At 34.9% G+C, this 18532-nt stretch overlaps 1 protein-coding gene across 2 annotated transcripts in view; it reads right to left on the bottom strand.

Annotated features, from left to right (window-relative positions):
- Positions 1-6387: 6387 nt before the first annotated feature.
- Positions 6388-18532, bottom strand: part of TCEA1 (transcription elongation factor A1) — a 49184-nt gene continuing 37039 nt past the window's right edge. For both annotated transcript variants that reach the window (XM_076005299.1, XM_076005300.1), the window contains exons 8-10: positions 14172-14318; positions 8741-8812; positions 6388-7080 (exon numbers count right to left, since the gene is read on the bottom strand). In XM_076005299.1, the coding sequence (XP_075861414.1) occupies positions 7072-7080; positions 8741-8812; positions 14172-14318 (228 nt within the window). In that variant the 3' untranslated portion in view covers positions 6388-7071. The remainder of the gene's footprint in view (positions 7081-8740; positions 8813-14171; positions 14319-18532) is intronic.

The following is an 18532-nucleotide window of genomic DNA, read 5'->3' on the forward strand; positions in this document are numbered from 1 at the left end:
CAGTAAATGGAAAGACATTGCATGTGCATGGATTAGAAGACTTCACATTGTTAAAATGTCCATACTACCCAAAATAATCTAGAGATTCAAAGCAATACCTATAAAAATTCCAATGATGTTCTTCAGAGAAACAGAAGTAACAATCCTAAAATTCATAACGGAACTGCAAAGGACCCTGAATAGCCAAAACAATCTTGAGAAAGAAAAAGCTGGAGGCATCATACCTCCTGATTTCCAAATATGTTACAAAGTCACAGTAATTAAAATATTATCATATTGGACATAAATACAGATATACCAACCAATAGAATAAAATAGATAACCCAGAAATAAACCCACACATATAAGTCAATGGATCTTCAACAAAGATGCTAAGAACATACAATGGGGAGAGTCTCTTTAACATATGGTGCTGGGAAAACTGGATATCCATATACAAAAGAATGAAAATGGACACTTACCTTTACGTCAGACACAAAAATCAACTCAAAATGAATTAAAGACTTCAACGTTAAGCCCTAAAACTATAAAACTCTTAGGAAGGCCAGGCACGGTGGCTCACGCCTGTAATCCTAGCACTCTGGGAGGCTGAGGCGGGTGGATTGCTCAAGGTCAGGAGTTCAAAACCAGCCTGAGCAAGAGTGAGACCCGTCTCTACTATAAATATAAATTAATTGGCCAACTAAAAATACATAGAAAAAATTAGCCAGGCATGGTGGCGCATGCCTGTAGTCCCAGCTACTTGGGAGGCTGAGGCAGAAGGATTGCTTGAGCCCAGGAGTTTGAGGTTGCTGTGAGCTAGGCTGACGCCACGGCACTCTAGCCCGGGAAACAGAGTGAGACTCTGTCTCAAAAAAAAAACAAAAAACAAAAAACAAAAAAAAAACTCTTAGGAAAAAAACAAGGGAAATGCTCTATAACAATGGTCTTGGCAATGGTTTCTTGAATTTGACACCTAAAGCACAAGGAACAGAAGCAAAAACAGACAAGGTGGACATCAGAGTAAAAAGCTTCTGCTCTACAAAGGAAACAATAAACAGAGTGAAAAGGCAACCTATGGAATGGGAGAAGATATTTGCAAATCATGTATCTAATAAGGGGATAATATCCAAAATATATAAGGAACTATTAAAACTCAATAGTAAGAAAACAAAAAACCCAATTTAAAAATGGGCCAGGCCGGGCGCGGTGGCTCACGCCTGTAATCCTAGCTCTCTGGGAGGCCGAGGCGGGCGGATTGCTCAAGGTCAGGAGTTCAAAACCAGCCTGAGCAAGAGCGAGACCCCGTCTCTACTATAAATAGAAAGAAATTAATTGGCCAACTGATATGTATATAAAAAATTAGCCGGGCATGGTGGCGCATGCCTGTAGTCCCAGCTACTTGGGAGGCTGAGGCAGAAGGATCGCTGGAGCCCAGGAGTTTGAGGTTGCTGTGAGCCAGGCTGACGCCACGGCACTCACTCTAGCCTGGACAACAAAGCGAGACTCTGTCTCAAAAAAAAAAAAAAAATAAAAAAAATAAAATAAAATAAAAATGGGCCAATGATTTTAATAAACATCTCTCCAAAAAAGATTTACAAATAACCAACAGGTATATGAAAAGACGCTCAACATCACTAATCATAAGGGAAATGCAAATCAAAACCATGAGACATCATTTCACACCTGTTAGGATGGCCATGAAAAAAGCAAAGTGTAAGTATTGACGATGATGTGGAGAAATTGGAACCCTTGTGCGCTGTTGGCAGGGATGTAAATGGTGCAGTGCAGCTGCTCTGGAAAACAGTATGGAGGGTCATTCCCAATTCTGAGTGTTTATGCAAAAGAACTGGAATCAGAATCTCAAAAAGAAATACTCCCGTTTATTGCAGTGTTGTGACAATAGCCAAGATGTGGAAACAACCTAAATGTCCACTGATGGATAAATGGATAATGAAAATGTGAAAAAAAAAATATATATATATAATGGAATATTATTCAGCCCTAAAAAATAAAGGAAATCCTGCCATATATGACAAAATTGATGATGGATCAAAATGATGAATGAATCTTGAGGACATTATGCTAAGAGAAATAAGTGAGTCACAGAAGGTCAAATACTGCATGAGTCTACTTACAGGAGGTATTTAAAATAGTCAAAACTCACAGAAACAGAAAGTAAAATGGTGGTTGCCAGAGGCTGGGGACAGAAGTGGGGAGCTGCTGTTCAGTGAGTATAAAGTTTCAGTTATACAAGATAAATTCTAGAGATCTGCTGAACAACACTGTGCTTATATATAACAATACTGTATGCTTAAAAACATAAGGGGGTAGGTATCATGTTATCCGCTCACCACAAAAAATTAAAAATGTTAAAAAGATGGACACATCAGTAAAACAATACTGACATAAACCAATCTGCCATGACCCATAGCCTTCACTGAAACCCGAATGCTCCTCTAGGTCTCTTTGGCTTCTACAGATGGACCAGAAACTCAGCAGTGTTCTCATGGCTTTCAATGTTCTGGTATGAGTTCTTTAACTTAATTCAAATATTGACCCCAAATAACTTAAGATTTCTTTCCCCATGTGTTCATGACAGAAACCTATTTCAAACTAGCTTAAGCATAAAGGAAAATGTTTTGGTCTACAGTAGTTCTAGCTCCCCTATGGCTAGACCGACGTCCAGTATTATCAGGGCTCTCTCTGATTCCATCTCAAGTCCCCTCAGCTTCACCATACACAAGGGTCTCTGCATGTAATAGGCAAAATGGGGCAGGGAGCCCCAGACGCAGCTCATGCTGGCTTAGTTGTCATTAAGAAAGAGCATGGGGTAGATTGGGACACTGCCAATAAGGCACGCCAGGGTCACTTGGAGGGGGGAAGCTGTTCCCTAAATGAATCAGAAAAATGTTTGGGAATTAGTACCAAACAGACCAAAACTATAGCTACACCATTCCAAACTCCAGTGCTCTCACGGTTTTTGCTTTTTTAAATATCAGCTATAATTTCACATTGGCATTATTACACAAATAAATTTTATTTCAAAGCAGTTCAGTCATCCAATTATGAAAACACTCAGACTAATTTAACCAGACTGTATAGAATATCACATATGAAATGTGTTTCTATCTTTGCACTTGTGTCCATTAAGGGAAAAAAATAATAATTAGCTGTCTTTATATAGCATCCAAAGCAAAGAATGAAAACAATGGAATCATTTGAGGTAGCTACGTATGCTTTCATTTTCCATCCTCCAGTTAGAAAACAAGTACACAGGTTGATTAAAAATTTTTTAATTAATAAAACCATTGTATCACTTTGCAGAATTAAAGCACTAAATGGGATCTCCCAAGACTTTCCCTCATTTTCTTCCTTTAGAGTCTGTAACATTACCAACCAGTAGTTATGCACCCTACCTCTGCAGGTCCTCAACTCATGGAACATTCTTTACATTTTAACTCCTGTACAGCAAAGAAAAAGATGTAACACATTGACACAAATACAACCCAGAAAACTCATGAACACCTATGTGCCGGACATTCTTCTAGGTACTAAAGGTATGGCAGTGAATAAATTTCCCACAAAACTTACCAACTCCATCTTTATTAAGTTATAGCTATCAGTTATCTAACATAGCCATGATCATGAGATTTTTTCCCACTATACAGGAGGTCCCTGGGTTACAGGCAAGATATATGATCATGAGAACATCTTTAGGTCAGATTTGTATGTAATTTGGATCCCTGATGAACAGTGCATATACAGTGACAATATCATACTTTAATGGCTCATATATGGTAATAGTAATAAAGTATAATAATATAATACCCCAGTACTGTAAGTTACAGAAATTATTGTGCTCTTTCAATTCCTAGGCTAATAGGAATGTTACACTTACTTTGACCTTCTAACCAAATCAGTGGTTTCCTTTTCATTTCAATACCTTTAATTTCAAACCTTTCCATTTCAATAATTAATCTGCTACTCTTAGTAATAATTGATGCTTTCATTGGAGCACTGCCTTGCACATGTTCTATTATTCTTACTTTATCCTTTACAATTGTTCCAATAGTTAAGCAACTAAAATTATTCCCATTAAGGGAAAAATATGAATGATGGCATCTGGCTTTTCTCTAAGCACTCAATCATTTTTAGTTTCATTTCCACTGTAATCACCTCTTTGTAGCAGGTTCACCTGGACTTCCAGTGGATTTTCACTTTGGAGGCATGGTCATAAGGGTAAACACAGACTCACACAATTGAATAAAAAAGTTTAGATGAAAGAAAGTGACGCTGGGAGTAAGTGATCCAAACAATGAGACTAGTCACTAGCGTAAAGATGCTGCACCAATGAAGCACTTACGCCATGCATGTTTGCTTACACGAACGGAATAAACTGACTCCTGAATTGTTAATTTAATTATAAATTATTCTTATGGGGAGCCTTGGGAGCCTATTCCTAAGTACAGAATGCCATAAGTCGGGTCATCCAAAATCCAGGGACTGCCTGTACTTCACTATTATTAATATTTTTGACTGACTTCAACTTACTTGAATTACCTTAACATAATTCTTCTATAACTACCTAGGAATTTGTCAGTAACTCTGTTCTACTTCCTGTGAAGTAGTATGCTTAATCCCTGATATGTGGCTTTCACTTGTCAGTGATTATCGTCGTAACATTTCTGAGTGGGATATATAATTCCTCTTGAACAGATAAACAGGGGGAGGAGTAGGGAACAAGTGTTGACGAACACTCTTTAAGCCACAACTTTAACTGTAGTTTTTATTTTGAATTGTCAATTCTAATCCCCAAGTTACACTTTGACCTTTAAGGACAACTGTTGTGTAGTTATATATATATATATATATATAAAGCATAGCCTGCTATTTCTTTTGCTGACTTGTTAATACTTTAAACATTTTCCATCTGGAAGATATATATAGATTTAGATGTGTGGGGTGAATATAAATATTTCAAGACTTTTGCCATGGCGTAACAAAAATGTATAAACCAATGCTCATCATCACTCAGGTGAGCAAGAAAACCAGGGTTGTTTTTTTCTGCTTTTCAAGAATGGTTCTTCATTATTTGCCACTTTATTTGTCTACCTTAATTCCCTGGCATGTTCATTTAACACAGTTATTTTGCCCTGGAGGTAAATATTATAAAATATTAATAATATCTACTTTGTTACTTTATAAATGTCTAGTATTTTTCAATAGTAAGATTCACAATTTAGTCTCTCCCATTACATTAAGTGCACACATGGGATGCATTCATGTATCTAATCAGAAACATCCACCCATCAACAGAGGTCCGAAAAAGACAAGAAAGACACCGTGCTCTGTACTACTACTCAATACTAGTTTTAATTTAAGACCAGGCTTCGCTAATTAAAACTACACTTTAAAAATACCTTAGTAATTGAGGGGTAAGGGAGAAACTTTTTAAACAGAAGGTACAACAAGCTTCAATGCCTAAAAAAAATGACAAAATGTGACACACATTTAACAACCAAAAAACTTTATTGAATTACAAATTTAAAAATGGACCACTTAATTTAAAAGTGGGACTATCTTAGTATTATTATTAAACTCATTCTTTCAAAAATGTACTTTTTGGATTGATAAAACCAAAGATTCAATTATGAACTAATGAAGTAGGGGTGGGCTGGTACCAGTGGGCTAATTCTGAACATGGCCATTTAAATGCTGTTTTCTGTAGTATTACATCAAAATGATTTGCAATAAGAAACTGGAAAAGGGAAGCAAAGGAGAGTGCAAAGCATGTACTGAGGTCTTTCTATAGAAATCTCACAGAATGCAGATGCAGCATGATAAAATGTAGACTTTGCAACAGTGGCCTTTAATGTGTGCTAGAGAAAATGTACTCTAAGGAACCTACATGAAAACCATTTTTTTATTCTTATTCCAAACAGAAAAAATGGTACACACTTAAACAAAAGGAAAAACTTAACTGTAAGATCTGTACTATGGAACTACTTGCTATAGCCTATCTATTCAGTTTGATCAATAACCTCATTCATTGTGCAACAGAAAAAGTCAGCAAATAAGACTCAAGACAAAAGTATTTTCTACCAATCTCCATATGGAAAGACCACAGCTTTAATGATTTATATAATCCTTAAGCTTAATCCTTGGTCAGTACAGATTTCCAAACCAAAATCAAATCTTGAACTGTTTACAATAACTAACTATACTAAGATGCTAAGATATCATTCTCAGTATGTCTTCCTATGAGGGAAAAAATAATAATAGTCAGAAGCTTTCATTCTTTGCCTGTGAGAAGATTTATGAAAAGCCTACAAAAACTACAATGGTGTTCTTGTGCAAAACTAAATACAAAGTCGAACAGGTAAATAAACAACAAAACCAAACTGATTTCAACAAAGTCAAGTCATGTTTCCAGAAGTCAAATCTATTAAGAACAAGCAATATACATGTATAAGAAATTACAAGAAATGATGATCAGGCTAGTTACAGATGCAAAATAGTATCTAATATCCTAGGCTTGTGAACATAATAATTAAAATCAAATTCATATGCTAGTTCAATTATATACAATTTAGATAAGCTGGTCAAGTATTATTTGATACACACCATATTTGGTAAACCTAAAATTATATTACCTTTTCTCCTCCTTTAATATTTGTAGATACATGCCAATATGGAAAAAAATGTAATTTCCATTTATGTATTAATAACAGGATAACAGTAGATTTCTATTGTGTATGTTTCACACTATTAAAAAACGTACATTTTTCTTTAAGAAGAAAAAATAAAAATAAATTGTCAGAAGTTTAATTGGTAAAAGTTTAATATCAACTTATAAAAATGAAAAAATAGTTTTGAAACATACAATTATCGTACGGTCTTTCCTACTGATCTGAAACTATAGAAGGCATTTAAAGAAGGGATGTTAGGTCAAAAACAAAGACTATTCCAAGGGATGTATGTTGCTTTAAAAATCTGATATGCAGGAAAACTAGTTGCTTGGCTTAGTTTTAAAGCTAATTACAAAATCCATTTTCTTAATGGTCCAGACATTTTGCCAATTCTTCCAACTCAACAGAACTGTCAAAAAAGAAAAAATATTTTGTGAGACCTTTAAATACAAACAATTGGGTATATCCCCCATTTAATATAGCATACAACATATACCTTTTATTGTTTTTATAAAAAAAGCATTTTTTGAAAAGATGCTATATTTTTCACACATAATAATCACCTAAGTGTCTTACTTTCCCAACTTAGAATTAGTAGGAACAGGTAACCAAAGAACTATTATAAACATTTTTAGCATTTTAAAGTACATCTCTTCTTAAGGTTTTCAGGGTAAGAATATTAACAATTCTAAATGTAAACTTCTAGAATATGCCATGCTAGGCCTCAGCTTTCTACCCTACACTGAACTTTGTTAAATCCATAATTACTATGTCAAAACTTGTGCTGCAAACTGTATGTATTCAAACCAAACTGCACTATATGCTTCATAATAAAAATCCATGGTGCAAAACAAATCTAAGACAGCAAAGCCAAATTTGCCCAACAAGATTGAAAAAAAACATGAATATCTCCCTCTTAGACCAATATAAACAACTTCTGCCACCTCAGAATGATAGGAGATAATATTTCAAACCATGAAGAAACTCTCAATACCAGTAACCTTTCTAGACCAGAACTAAATCTTTATATATAATAAAATGAGTTCTGGTTCCAAATCTTTTAAAAGAGTGTCTAGGACCAAAGTCCCAAATACTTGTGGAAGCAATCGATCTAGCTTCCAACTCGCTTCTGATTTTCAGAAAATGCTTTATGCTATATGAATAATTCAAAATAAGCATTAAACCAAAAAGTCTGTTTAAGTATAACTGGGGTGGGAGGGGAGAATCTTATACAAACTTTACAAAAACTAGCATTTTTGGAACACTGACAATTACCAGATGTTGCAAATATATTATCTGTACTCATCACAACCTGCAACGTAGGTATCATTTACATTTAATACATGAGAAAAATACAGTTCAGTAATGGGAAGTAGCAAGGGAGCTCAAAATCACTTTGTATGACTCCAAAACCTAAAAGTTCCTACCACAGAGCCTCCCAACCAAAGACCCTGAGCATCCCCCATCTAAGTTAATAATAAAAGTCTTCTTAGGGCTGAAATATAATTCTTCTTCCAATTTAAAATTTTATTTTTGTGGTTCACAAAATCACTCAAGAAAGAATCATTTAAATAAAATAAACTTGCCCATGTGGGGCTAATTCAAGAGTACACAGGCAATATGAAGGCTTAGTGAAAATCCTAGGAAACCAGTGTTCGTCTGTAATTCCTAAAACAAACACTAAAAATCACTGCATTTGATTTCAACAGGTAAAGAAAATTCTCCAAAATCAAAATCTAAGAAGACAAGTAACAAACATGTACAGATTCTCTGGAAGTACAAGAGTAGAAATAATTTAATGAATATAGTATATACAGAACTGTGACATAATAATTGAACATTTAAGATTCACTTCCCCTGTTCTTGCACCAAAACAATGTAAGGGTGGTAATATCAAGTTATCACACTTTACAGTATATTCCATTACAAGTAGTCAGAGACTTCAGTAGTACTGGCTAGTGTGAGCATTTATTTGTATATATTTAGATACCTAGGTAGACTTATGAAAAGACCAGAAGAAATCATTCTATTATAAATGAGTATAGTATGAATCCAAGAGAGTGCCATACCTTCCATCGATTTCCACATTCATTACAGACAACAAATGTTGTCATTGGTTCATCAGCACTACGTGTTTGTACCTGCAGCAAAATTAAAAATATCAAATTAATTTTTGCAGTACCATAAAAAAATCGAACTTAAAAAAGAACATTATATTTAAATGTATATGAGAAACACAATAGTGCCACAATAACATGAATAAAAGCCTGAAACAAGTTCAAGCTAAAAAAATGTCAAAAGTACATATATTTCCAAACTTCATTTTTTAAAATCCTTCCTTCTTTCATGTTTAATCCATCCCAGATAAATGGGAAAATTAAAGCCATTATACTTTTTACAAATAGCTAATATTTTTTAAATTATCAGTTAGAAGCACAGAAATGTATAAATTTAAACATAATTCTATTATCTTACAAATTAGCAAAGATGTAAAGAGTATTTCATTCTGACAAATGTAACCAGCCACAACCTTTCTAAAAGGCAGCAAGAAGATAAGCCTTAAATAACCCATTATCTGTAACCTAGAAACTTATCTGATTTAAGATGATAATTAGAAACACAAAGATTTGTGTATAAGGATGATTAAAGAGTATAATTTTATAATAATAGCACAAATACTGGAAATAAATATCTAACAGGAAAATAATAAGATAAATTAAGAGTATATCCATCTGGTGGAATATTACGCAGCCATTAAGATATTTACAAAGGGTTTTTTTTAAACAAGAAAATGCTTACCTTACAGTAACTAAGTAAAAAGAAGTATGTAGAATACATTTTTTACAGTATTTTCCTCCAACTATATTTAGAAAAAAATTCACAAAATATTTCAGACACCAAATATTGATACTGCTCTCTTTAAAAGGCAGATTAATGATTTTTAAATTTATTATTCATATATTTCTATATTTTCCTAACTTTCTATAAAAGCAGGTACTGTTATACTACTCTAAAAAGCTAATATGACCAAGAAAAAATTAAAAGATAACAAAGCCGGCCTGGGTGCGGTGGCTCACACCTGTAATCCTAGTACTCTGAGAGGTGAAGGCAGGAGGATCGCTTGAGCTCAGGAGTTCAAGATCACCTTTAATAAGATTGAGACCCCATCTCTGCTAAAAACAGAAAAATTAGCTGGGCGTGGCGGCGCATGCCTGTACAGGCCCAGCTACTTGTGAGGCTGAGGCAAGAGGATCACCTAAGCCCAGGAACTTGAGATTACAGTGAACTATGATGACACCATTGCACTCTAGTCTAGATAACTGAGTGAGACCTTGTCTCAAAAAAAAAAAAAAAAAAAAAAAAACAGAAAAGAGAACAAAGCAAGAAAAAAAAAAAACACTGTGGGAGGCTGAGGTGGGAGGATAGCTCAAGGTCAGGAGTTCAAGACCAGCTTGAGCAAGAGAGAGACCCCATCTCTACTAAAAATACAAAGAAATTTATTGGCCAACTAAAAATATATAGAAAAAAATAGCTGGGCATGGTGGCACATGCCTGTATTCCCAGCTACTCGGGAGGCTGAGGCAGGAGGATTGCTTGAGCCCAAGAGTTTGAGGTTGCTGTGAGCTAGGCTGATGCCACGGCACTCTAGCCCAGGCAACAGACTCTGCCTCAAAAAAACAAACAAACAAACAAAAAAAACTGATATGATTTTCTGAAGATTTATCTAAACAAGATTATAGACTTCTGGATTTCTCCACTGAAGGCAATTACTAGAATCAAGGGTCTCAAAAACAGAAAGGTTTATTTCTTTCAACTATACATTCCTGAATGAAGATGACAGAGCATGATTAAAGTTAAAAGTTAGTCAAGTTTAATTAAGTTATGGCAAGAACCTAAATACTAACAATGCTGCATTTTGAATAAGGTACATTTAAATTTAGTGTGAGATGATGAAATCCCAGTTCAAATAGCAGAAGCTTCATGGTGCCAGTAAACTATCGACATGACTTTTTAACTTCAAAGTCCAAAGGAAAATAAAGAAGCAACATTCTCAAAACAGCAGTTTTCTGCTTGAGGCTTTCAGATAAAAATGGTTTGAAAAAAACCATCTGCTGTACTTAATACTAATATCCAGGGCCCTAAAAGTAGAGTAGATATGAGGAAGCTTTTGCTGTCTGGGAAAAATTTTAGTCTCTTGATGGGTACATTGTAACCAAGAGTCAGACTTGATTCTTTTTTTGTTTGTTTGTTTGTTTTTTTACCCAACATGAACTTTGACTAAATACTTGATTCTTTTATACCTGTCATTTGCATGAGAACTTTTGGAAGGTTTCTATATAAAGATCACTTTTTGATTCTAAGAATATCATATTGATTTCATCTCCACGCTGGGTTCTTTCTGTTAAAAGAAACTTGGTATTTACGTTTTTTATCTTAGTTATTTACAATCTGATTATGTATTTTAAATATAACTTTTCTTCTAAATATGTTTTAATGAAGCTTTACCTTTTAAATAACTTTATGTTTTACTTAATATTTTCTACCACATGGTATTTTTAGGATAGTATTTTCATTCCTAACATTTTTTTCCATAACTAAAATAAAGCAGTTCAAACTCAGAATTTTCCGAGACCACTTTCATGCATGTTGATAAATTTTACTTTTTTATTTTATTTTTTATATTGTTATTTAATATAATTTTAATTTTATTTTTCCAGTGAGAAGCAATACATCATATGTTGATAAATTTTAACCCTTTGCACTCGCTTGCTTTTTTCTCGATTCCTTTCTTCTCCTCAGGATTTAATTTTTTAAATACCCCAGATTTTACAAAGCGCGCAGTAGAATAAAAAACTGGAGTTTCTTTTCATACAAACTTATTTATTTGGATTTTTTTATATTTCAAATTATTGATACATTCAAAGAGTAATTTTAATCTCTATAATTTTTGCTAACCATGTCGAGTCACACTGGACATCCAAGTGCAAAGGGTCAATAACTATCAGTAGTAAAACTGCTACAAAATAAAACTCTGAAATATAAACCTGTGTCTAAATGAAAGACTTCAAAAGGGCTTTAGACTGGTTAAATAAACATGAAAATATGCTCAGTGTTACTAATCACCAGAGAAATGCAAATCAAACCCCAGTCAGAATGGCTTTTATTAAAAAGTCCAAAAACAATAAATACTGACATGGATGCAGAGAAAAGAACACTTATACACTATTGGTGGGACTACAAATTAGTATAATTTCTATGGAAAACAGTATGGAGATTCCTCAAAAGACTAAAAATCAACCTACCATTTGATCCAGCAATCGCACTAGTATTTACTAATTTACTTTACTAAGAAAAAGAAGTCATTTTATCAAAAAGACACTTGCACTCGAATGTTTATTGCAGCACAATTAACAATTGCAAAGATAAGGAACAACCCAAATGCCCAACAATTCATGAGTGGATTAACAAAATGTGGTATGCATATATCATGGAATACTACTTAGCCACGAAGAAGGATGACTTAATGCCTTCTGCAACAATTTTGATGGAACTGGAGATCATTATCCTAAGTGAAGTATCTAAAGAATGGAATAACAAACACCACATGTACTCACTATTAAATTGGAACTAACTGATGAGCACACATCAGAGGGAAGTAAATCTCAAAAGAAATCAAGCAAGGGGTGGAGGGTGGAATAGATGGGCAAAAAGCTACCTAACAGGCACAATGAACACTATCTGGGTGACAGGCACACTTTTAACCCTGACTCAAACATTATAAAAGTGATCCATGTAATCAAAAACATTTGTACTCCCATAATACTTAGAAATTTTTAAAAATTAGTATATCTGAAAATGGAGTATTAGATGCCTATTAAAAAAAAAGGCAGAAGCTCACATAATATTCTACCATATGTGTTTAGGAAAAGGAAAACAAAAATATACTAGTATTTGCATGTATACACATAAAACACATAGAAAGCTAAACAACAAACTAGTAACCCTGGTTTACATCCAGCGAGGGGGAACCAAGGTGGCTACAGGCAAAAAAGGGAGGCAAATTTTCTATTCATAATCTTTTGTACCTTTTCAATTTTTAACCTTGAAAATATAACTACTCCAAAAAAATTTTTTTAAATAAAGGCTGATTTCTACAAGTTAGATAATTTAGTGATGTTATTTTTTTAAGTGTTTAATTTTCTGTGAGAAAATTCAATTCCTTAAATCTATTATCTGAAACATAATAAGTTGTTCTTTAAGAGGAAAATTTTGAGTTTAGCCAATGATACAGCAAAAAACCATTTTCATATATGCACATATAACCACAATAACTATAATGTGGTTCTTTTCTGCCACTCAAGAACAGGAAGGGCAGTCACATCATATATGAATGTAAAAGACATCGATATATTACCCTCATGCCAAGTGAGGGAGAGTGAAGAACCTTTTTATATTTTTAAATTTTATAATCCTGCAAAATGAAAACAATTATGGCCTATTTAACATAGAAACCAATAATCAACTGCTTATGAACTCTTAGAAAAAAACATGGTCATTTTATTAAATCTTATATTTTATAAATTTTATTTGAAACAGCTTTCACAGTAACTATTCCCATGAAAGTATAAATTAACCCATTTTCAATTAACTGGATTTCACTAGTATTAAGAAAGGATTCTTATGCTTAAGAAAGAGAGCATATCTCCTCTTGAGAAACAGCAAAATACAGTAGTCCCCCATTATCAATGGTTTTTGTTTTCCATGGTTTCAGGTCCCTGTAGTTTGAAAATATTAAATTAAAAATTCCAGAAATAAACAAGTCATAAGTTTTAGTTTGGATGCTATTCCAAGCAATGTGATGAAACCTTGCACTGTCCCACTACATCCTGCCTGGGACATGTACCACCCTTTGTCCAGTGTATCCTCACTATACACACTACCCACACACCCCCACCCTCACACCCCCGTTTTATTCACTGACATCGTCATGGCTCGATGATCCAGGATTGCCCAAAGCAGATGATCCTCCTTTTGATTAATTGTCAGCAAGTCAATAGTAGCCTAACACTAAGTCACAATGCCTATTCATACACTTCACTTCATCTCATGAAGAAGGGTGAATACAGTACAATAAGATATTTTCAGAGAGAGAGAGACAACATTCACATAAGTTTTATAACCATATATTGTTATAATTGTCCTGTTTTATTATTACTTACTGTTGTTAATCTCTTACTGTTCCTGATTTATAAATTAACCTCTACCATAGGTATATATGGTATAGATAGGTTTCCTATACAAGGAAAAAAACAAATCATAACATTATATATAGGGTTCGGTACTATCCATGGTTTCAGGCATCCACTGGGGGTCTTGAGATGTATCTCCTGAAGATAAAGGGGGACTTACTGTACTGGTAATTGTCTTTGCTATTTGTTTTGAAACAGGAGTTGCAAGTATTCATAATATAAAAATAAGAATCTATAAACAATCACAAACCTGTGTGTAAGTGCAATTCTTCTTTTTACATTTGCCACACGTGAACAAGTCAGTCTGGGTTCCACCAGTCTTGGCCATCTGATGCTCTCTGATGGCTTCTTTGGTCAAGTTTTTCCGCATCTCTTTGAGCTCATCACTGGCCATTTCCTATCAGGGAGGTGGCAATACCATTCAGTTACAGATATCTTCTATATATATACTGAATGCTTTTATGCTCAATCAGCCTAATAATAATATAAGGAAAGCCAACTTTTACAGTTTTAAAACTGTAAAATTAGTATGTTTCCTTGAAGGACTAAAGGAGTTTACTTCCTTTTAAAATTTCTTCAAATATTTATAAGTTTGCACGTGAAAATTGGATTTAAGTACTGTTTAAAGGCTATAAACAATGTAAACCTGTAGTAATGAGTACCTCTAGTGTCCACATTATGGTCTCTAAATACTTTTGCCTTCCCTCCCTAAAAAGAAGTCAGGGACCTATGGGAGAATGTCTGATTCCGGTTTTGAGGTGAGAAATGCACAGGATATGCCAGGGTCATCTTCTTGTGCAAGAAAACATAAAAGCTACCAAAGACTATTGTGGTTGAGTCAAATAGACAAAGACCAACATAAAGGAGCTCCTATTGGCCAAAGATAGGACAATTTCTTCAGTCATCAAAATAAATTACTGTACAGAACCAATTCCAACAGGATAAATAAAAGCCACAAGTCCATGATGATACTTAAGAGAGGGCATACACATACAAAAAGCAAACAAAAGCCTTCCTTCTGCCATCTAGCCCCCCCAAAATAAAATAAAATATGAACAAAAGCAACCATTGGCATTAACTAGGGTACCACCAACTCCTCATTCTAATAACTGGTGACTAAAGGGAAAGAATTGTAACATTTGTCTTACCTTTCCTATCCAAACCAACAGGGTAAGCAACAGCCCCAAGTTTATAAAAGAGAATACTTTTTCATCAAAGAAATCTATCTCATAAAATGCAAATGGAATGACAGAATGTTAGAAATCACTGTTTTGTAAATCCTGAGGAAATGACCAACTCAGGCTAGGATCATCATTAGATGAATCCTCTAGACAAAAGGTCGACTGACAACTTTTATTACAATGGAGGAATCAGACTGTCAACTACCCAAACCCACTGACAAACCTCAGCACCCTAAAAGTAAAACAGCAGACATTAATGCCTCCTTATGTGACGCAACCAACTAAAAAGCACCACTTATGAATTTATGCAGAAAAAAGGTTGAACTTAAATATAAACAAGCCTATAAATAACTAGCTTACAGTTTACAGAAAATAGAGGAGATAGAGAAAACATCATAAGGAAGAAACAAATTCATATTGTTGGATACAGAAGAAATGAACTGGTTTCTTCAAGGGGTCAATGTCACGAAGGAAAAAAAAAACAAGGGGTATGGTGTGAGGGGCAGAACTGCTTATTTTTAAAATAATACAAAAACTTAAGAGACCAAACTACAGGTAATGTGCAGACTTTGGATCCTAATACAAAGTAAATGTATAATCAGAAAAATATGAGAGGTGGACAGTGCTATAGTTCCAGTTGCTCAGGAAGTGGAGGTGGGAGGATCACATGAGGCCAGGAGTTCAAGACTAACCTAGACAACATAGCCAGACCCTGTCTCTACAAAAAATTTTTCTAAAAATTAGCCGGGAGTGGTGGCACACATCTGTAGTCCCAAGAACTCAGGAGGTAAAGGTGGTAGGATCACTTGAACCTAGGAGTTTGAGGCTACAGTGAGTTATAATTGTGCCACTGCACTCCAGCCTAGGTGACAGAGCAAGACCTTGGCTCCAAAAAGAAATAAAAATTAATTTAAAAAAATACACAAATATAAACTACATATTAAATAATACCAGGGGGCCGGGCGCGGTGGCTCATGCCTGTAATCCTAGCACTCTGGGAGGCCGAGGCGGACGGATCACTTGAGGTCAGGAGTTCGAAACCAGCCTGAGCGAGACCCCATTTCTACTAAAAATAGAAAGAAATTAATTGACCAACTAAAAATATATAGAAAAAATTATCCAGGCATGATGGCACATGCCTGTAGTCCCAGCTACTCAGGAGGCTGAGGCAGGAGGATTGCTTGAGCCCAGGAGTTTGAGGTTGCTGTGAGCTAGGCTGACACCACAGCACTCACTCTAGCCTGGGCAACAGAATGAGACTCTGTCTCAAAAAAAAAAATAAAATAAATAAAATAAAATAAAAAATACAATACAATAAAAATAAATTTAAAAATAAATAAATAATCCAGGGAATTTTATTGTTAGCTTTGTTGGATGTGGTGATGACAATACAGTTATGTAAGAAATACATCCTATTTTTAAAGACATTTCCCAAGTATGTAGAGGTAAAAGAATATAATGTCTGGGATCTGCTTGAAAATAATTTAGGGGAAAAGAAGGAAAAGCAAAGCAATAGATGAAAAGGGTGACAAATTGTAGAAAATATATGAAGCTTGTGTGATGGATATAATGGATCTCATTACACTATGTTCTCAACTTTGTAAAAGCTTTAAATTATTTTAGTGAGGTTTTGAAATGCTGAACTTTACTTTTGTTGTTGTTGTTGTTTTGAGACAGGGTCTCACTCTGTTGTCCAGGATAAAGTGCATTGGCATCCTCATAGCTCACTGCAACCTCAAACTCCTGGTTTCAAGCAATCCTCCTGCCTCAGCCTCCCAAGTAGCTGGGACTACAGGTGCGTACTACTGCATCTGGCTAACCAGCTACAACATTCCCTTAATAAGCCAAAGCTATTCCAGTGCAAGACCCTAACTCTCTTCAATTCTATGAAGGCTAAGAAGGGTGAATAGGTTAAAGAAAAGTGAGAAGAGAGTAAATGTTGGTTCATGAGGTTTAAGAAAAGAAGCAATCTCCATAACACAGTGCAAAGCATAAGGTGAAGCAGCAAATGCTCATGTAATAGCTGCAGCAAATTATCCAAAAGATCTAGCTAAGAGAATTGACACTAAATGACAAATTTTCAATGCAGATGAAACAGCCTTTTATTGGAAAGAGATGCCATCTAAGACTTTCAGAGCTAGAAAGCAGTAGTCTATGCCTGGCTTCAAAGCTTCAAAGGACAGGCTGAATCTCCTGTTAGGGGCTAAGGCAGCTTAAGTTGAAGCCAATGCTCATTTACAATTCTGAAAATCCTAGGGCTCTTAAGATAAATACATTTTAATAAATGTACTCTGAGCCACATAAATGTAATAACAGAGGCTGCATGACAGCTCATTTACCATGATTTACTGAATATTTTAAGATCACTGTTGAGACCAACTGCTCAGAAAAAAGATTTCTTTCAAAATATTAATGCTCACTGAGAATGTACCTGGTCACCTAATAGCTTTGAAGGAGATATACAAGGAAATTAACATTGTTTTCATGCCTGCTAACACAGTATTCATTCTACAGCCGACGAATCTAGGAATAATTTTGATGTTCAGGCCTTATTATTTAAGAAATACATTTTAGGCTGGGCGTGGTGGCTCACGCCTGTAATCCTAGCACTCTGGGAGGCCGAGGCGGGTGGATTGCTCGAGGTCAGGAGTTCGAAACAAGCCTGAGCAAGAGTGAGACCCCGTCTCTACCATAAATAGAAAGAAATTAATGGGCCAACTAATACATATAGAAAAAATTAGCCGGGCATGGTGGCACATGCCTGTAGTCCCAGCTACTTGGGAGGCTGAGGCAGCAGGATTGCTTAAGCCCAGGAGTTTGAGGTTGCTGTGAGCTAGACTGATGCCACGGCACTCACTCTAGCCTGAGCAACAAACCGAGACTGTCTCCAAAAAAAAAAAAAAAGAAAGGAAAAGAAATACATTTTATAAGGCTATAGCTGCCCTAGATTGTGATTCCTCTAATGGATCTGGTACACTTCAAAGTACACTGAAAACCTTCTGGAAAGGATTCACCATTCTAGATCACATTAAGAACATTTGTGATTCATGGGAGGTCAAAATATCCACATTGAACACGAATTTGGAAGAAGTTGATTCCAACCCTCATGGATGATTTTGAGAGGTTTAAGACTTTAGTGGTCAAAGAAACTACAGATGTGGTAGAAATAACAAGAGAACTAGAATTAGAAATGGAGCCTGAAGATGTGACTGAATTGCTACAATCTCATGAGCACACTAGAATGGATGAGTTGCTTCTTAGAAATGAGCAAAGAGTTGATTGAGATGAAATCTACATCTAGTGAAGATATTATGAGCATTGCTGAAATAACAACAAAGGATTTAGAATAGTCCATGAACTTAGTTGATAAAGCAGGAGCAGTTTACAAGAGGACCAACTACAATTTTGAAGAGTTCTACTATAGGTAAAA

The sequence above is a fragment of the Microcebus murinus genome, chromosome 7 (genome assembly GCF_040939455.1).
Source record: "Microcebus murinus isolate Inina chromosome 7, M.murinus_Inina_mat1.0, whole genome shotgun sequence".
Classification (NCBI taxonomy): Eukaryota; Metazoa; Chordata; class Mammalia; order Primates; family Cheirogaleidae; genus Microcebus; species Microcebus murinus.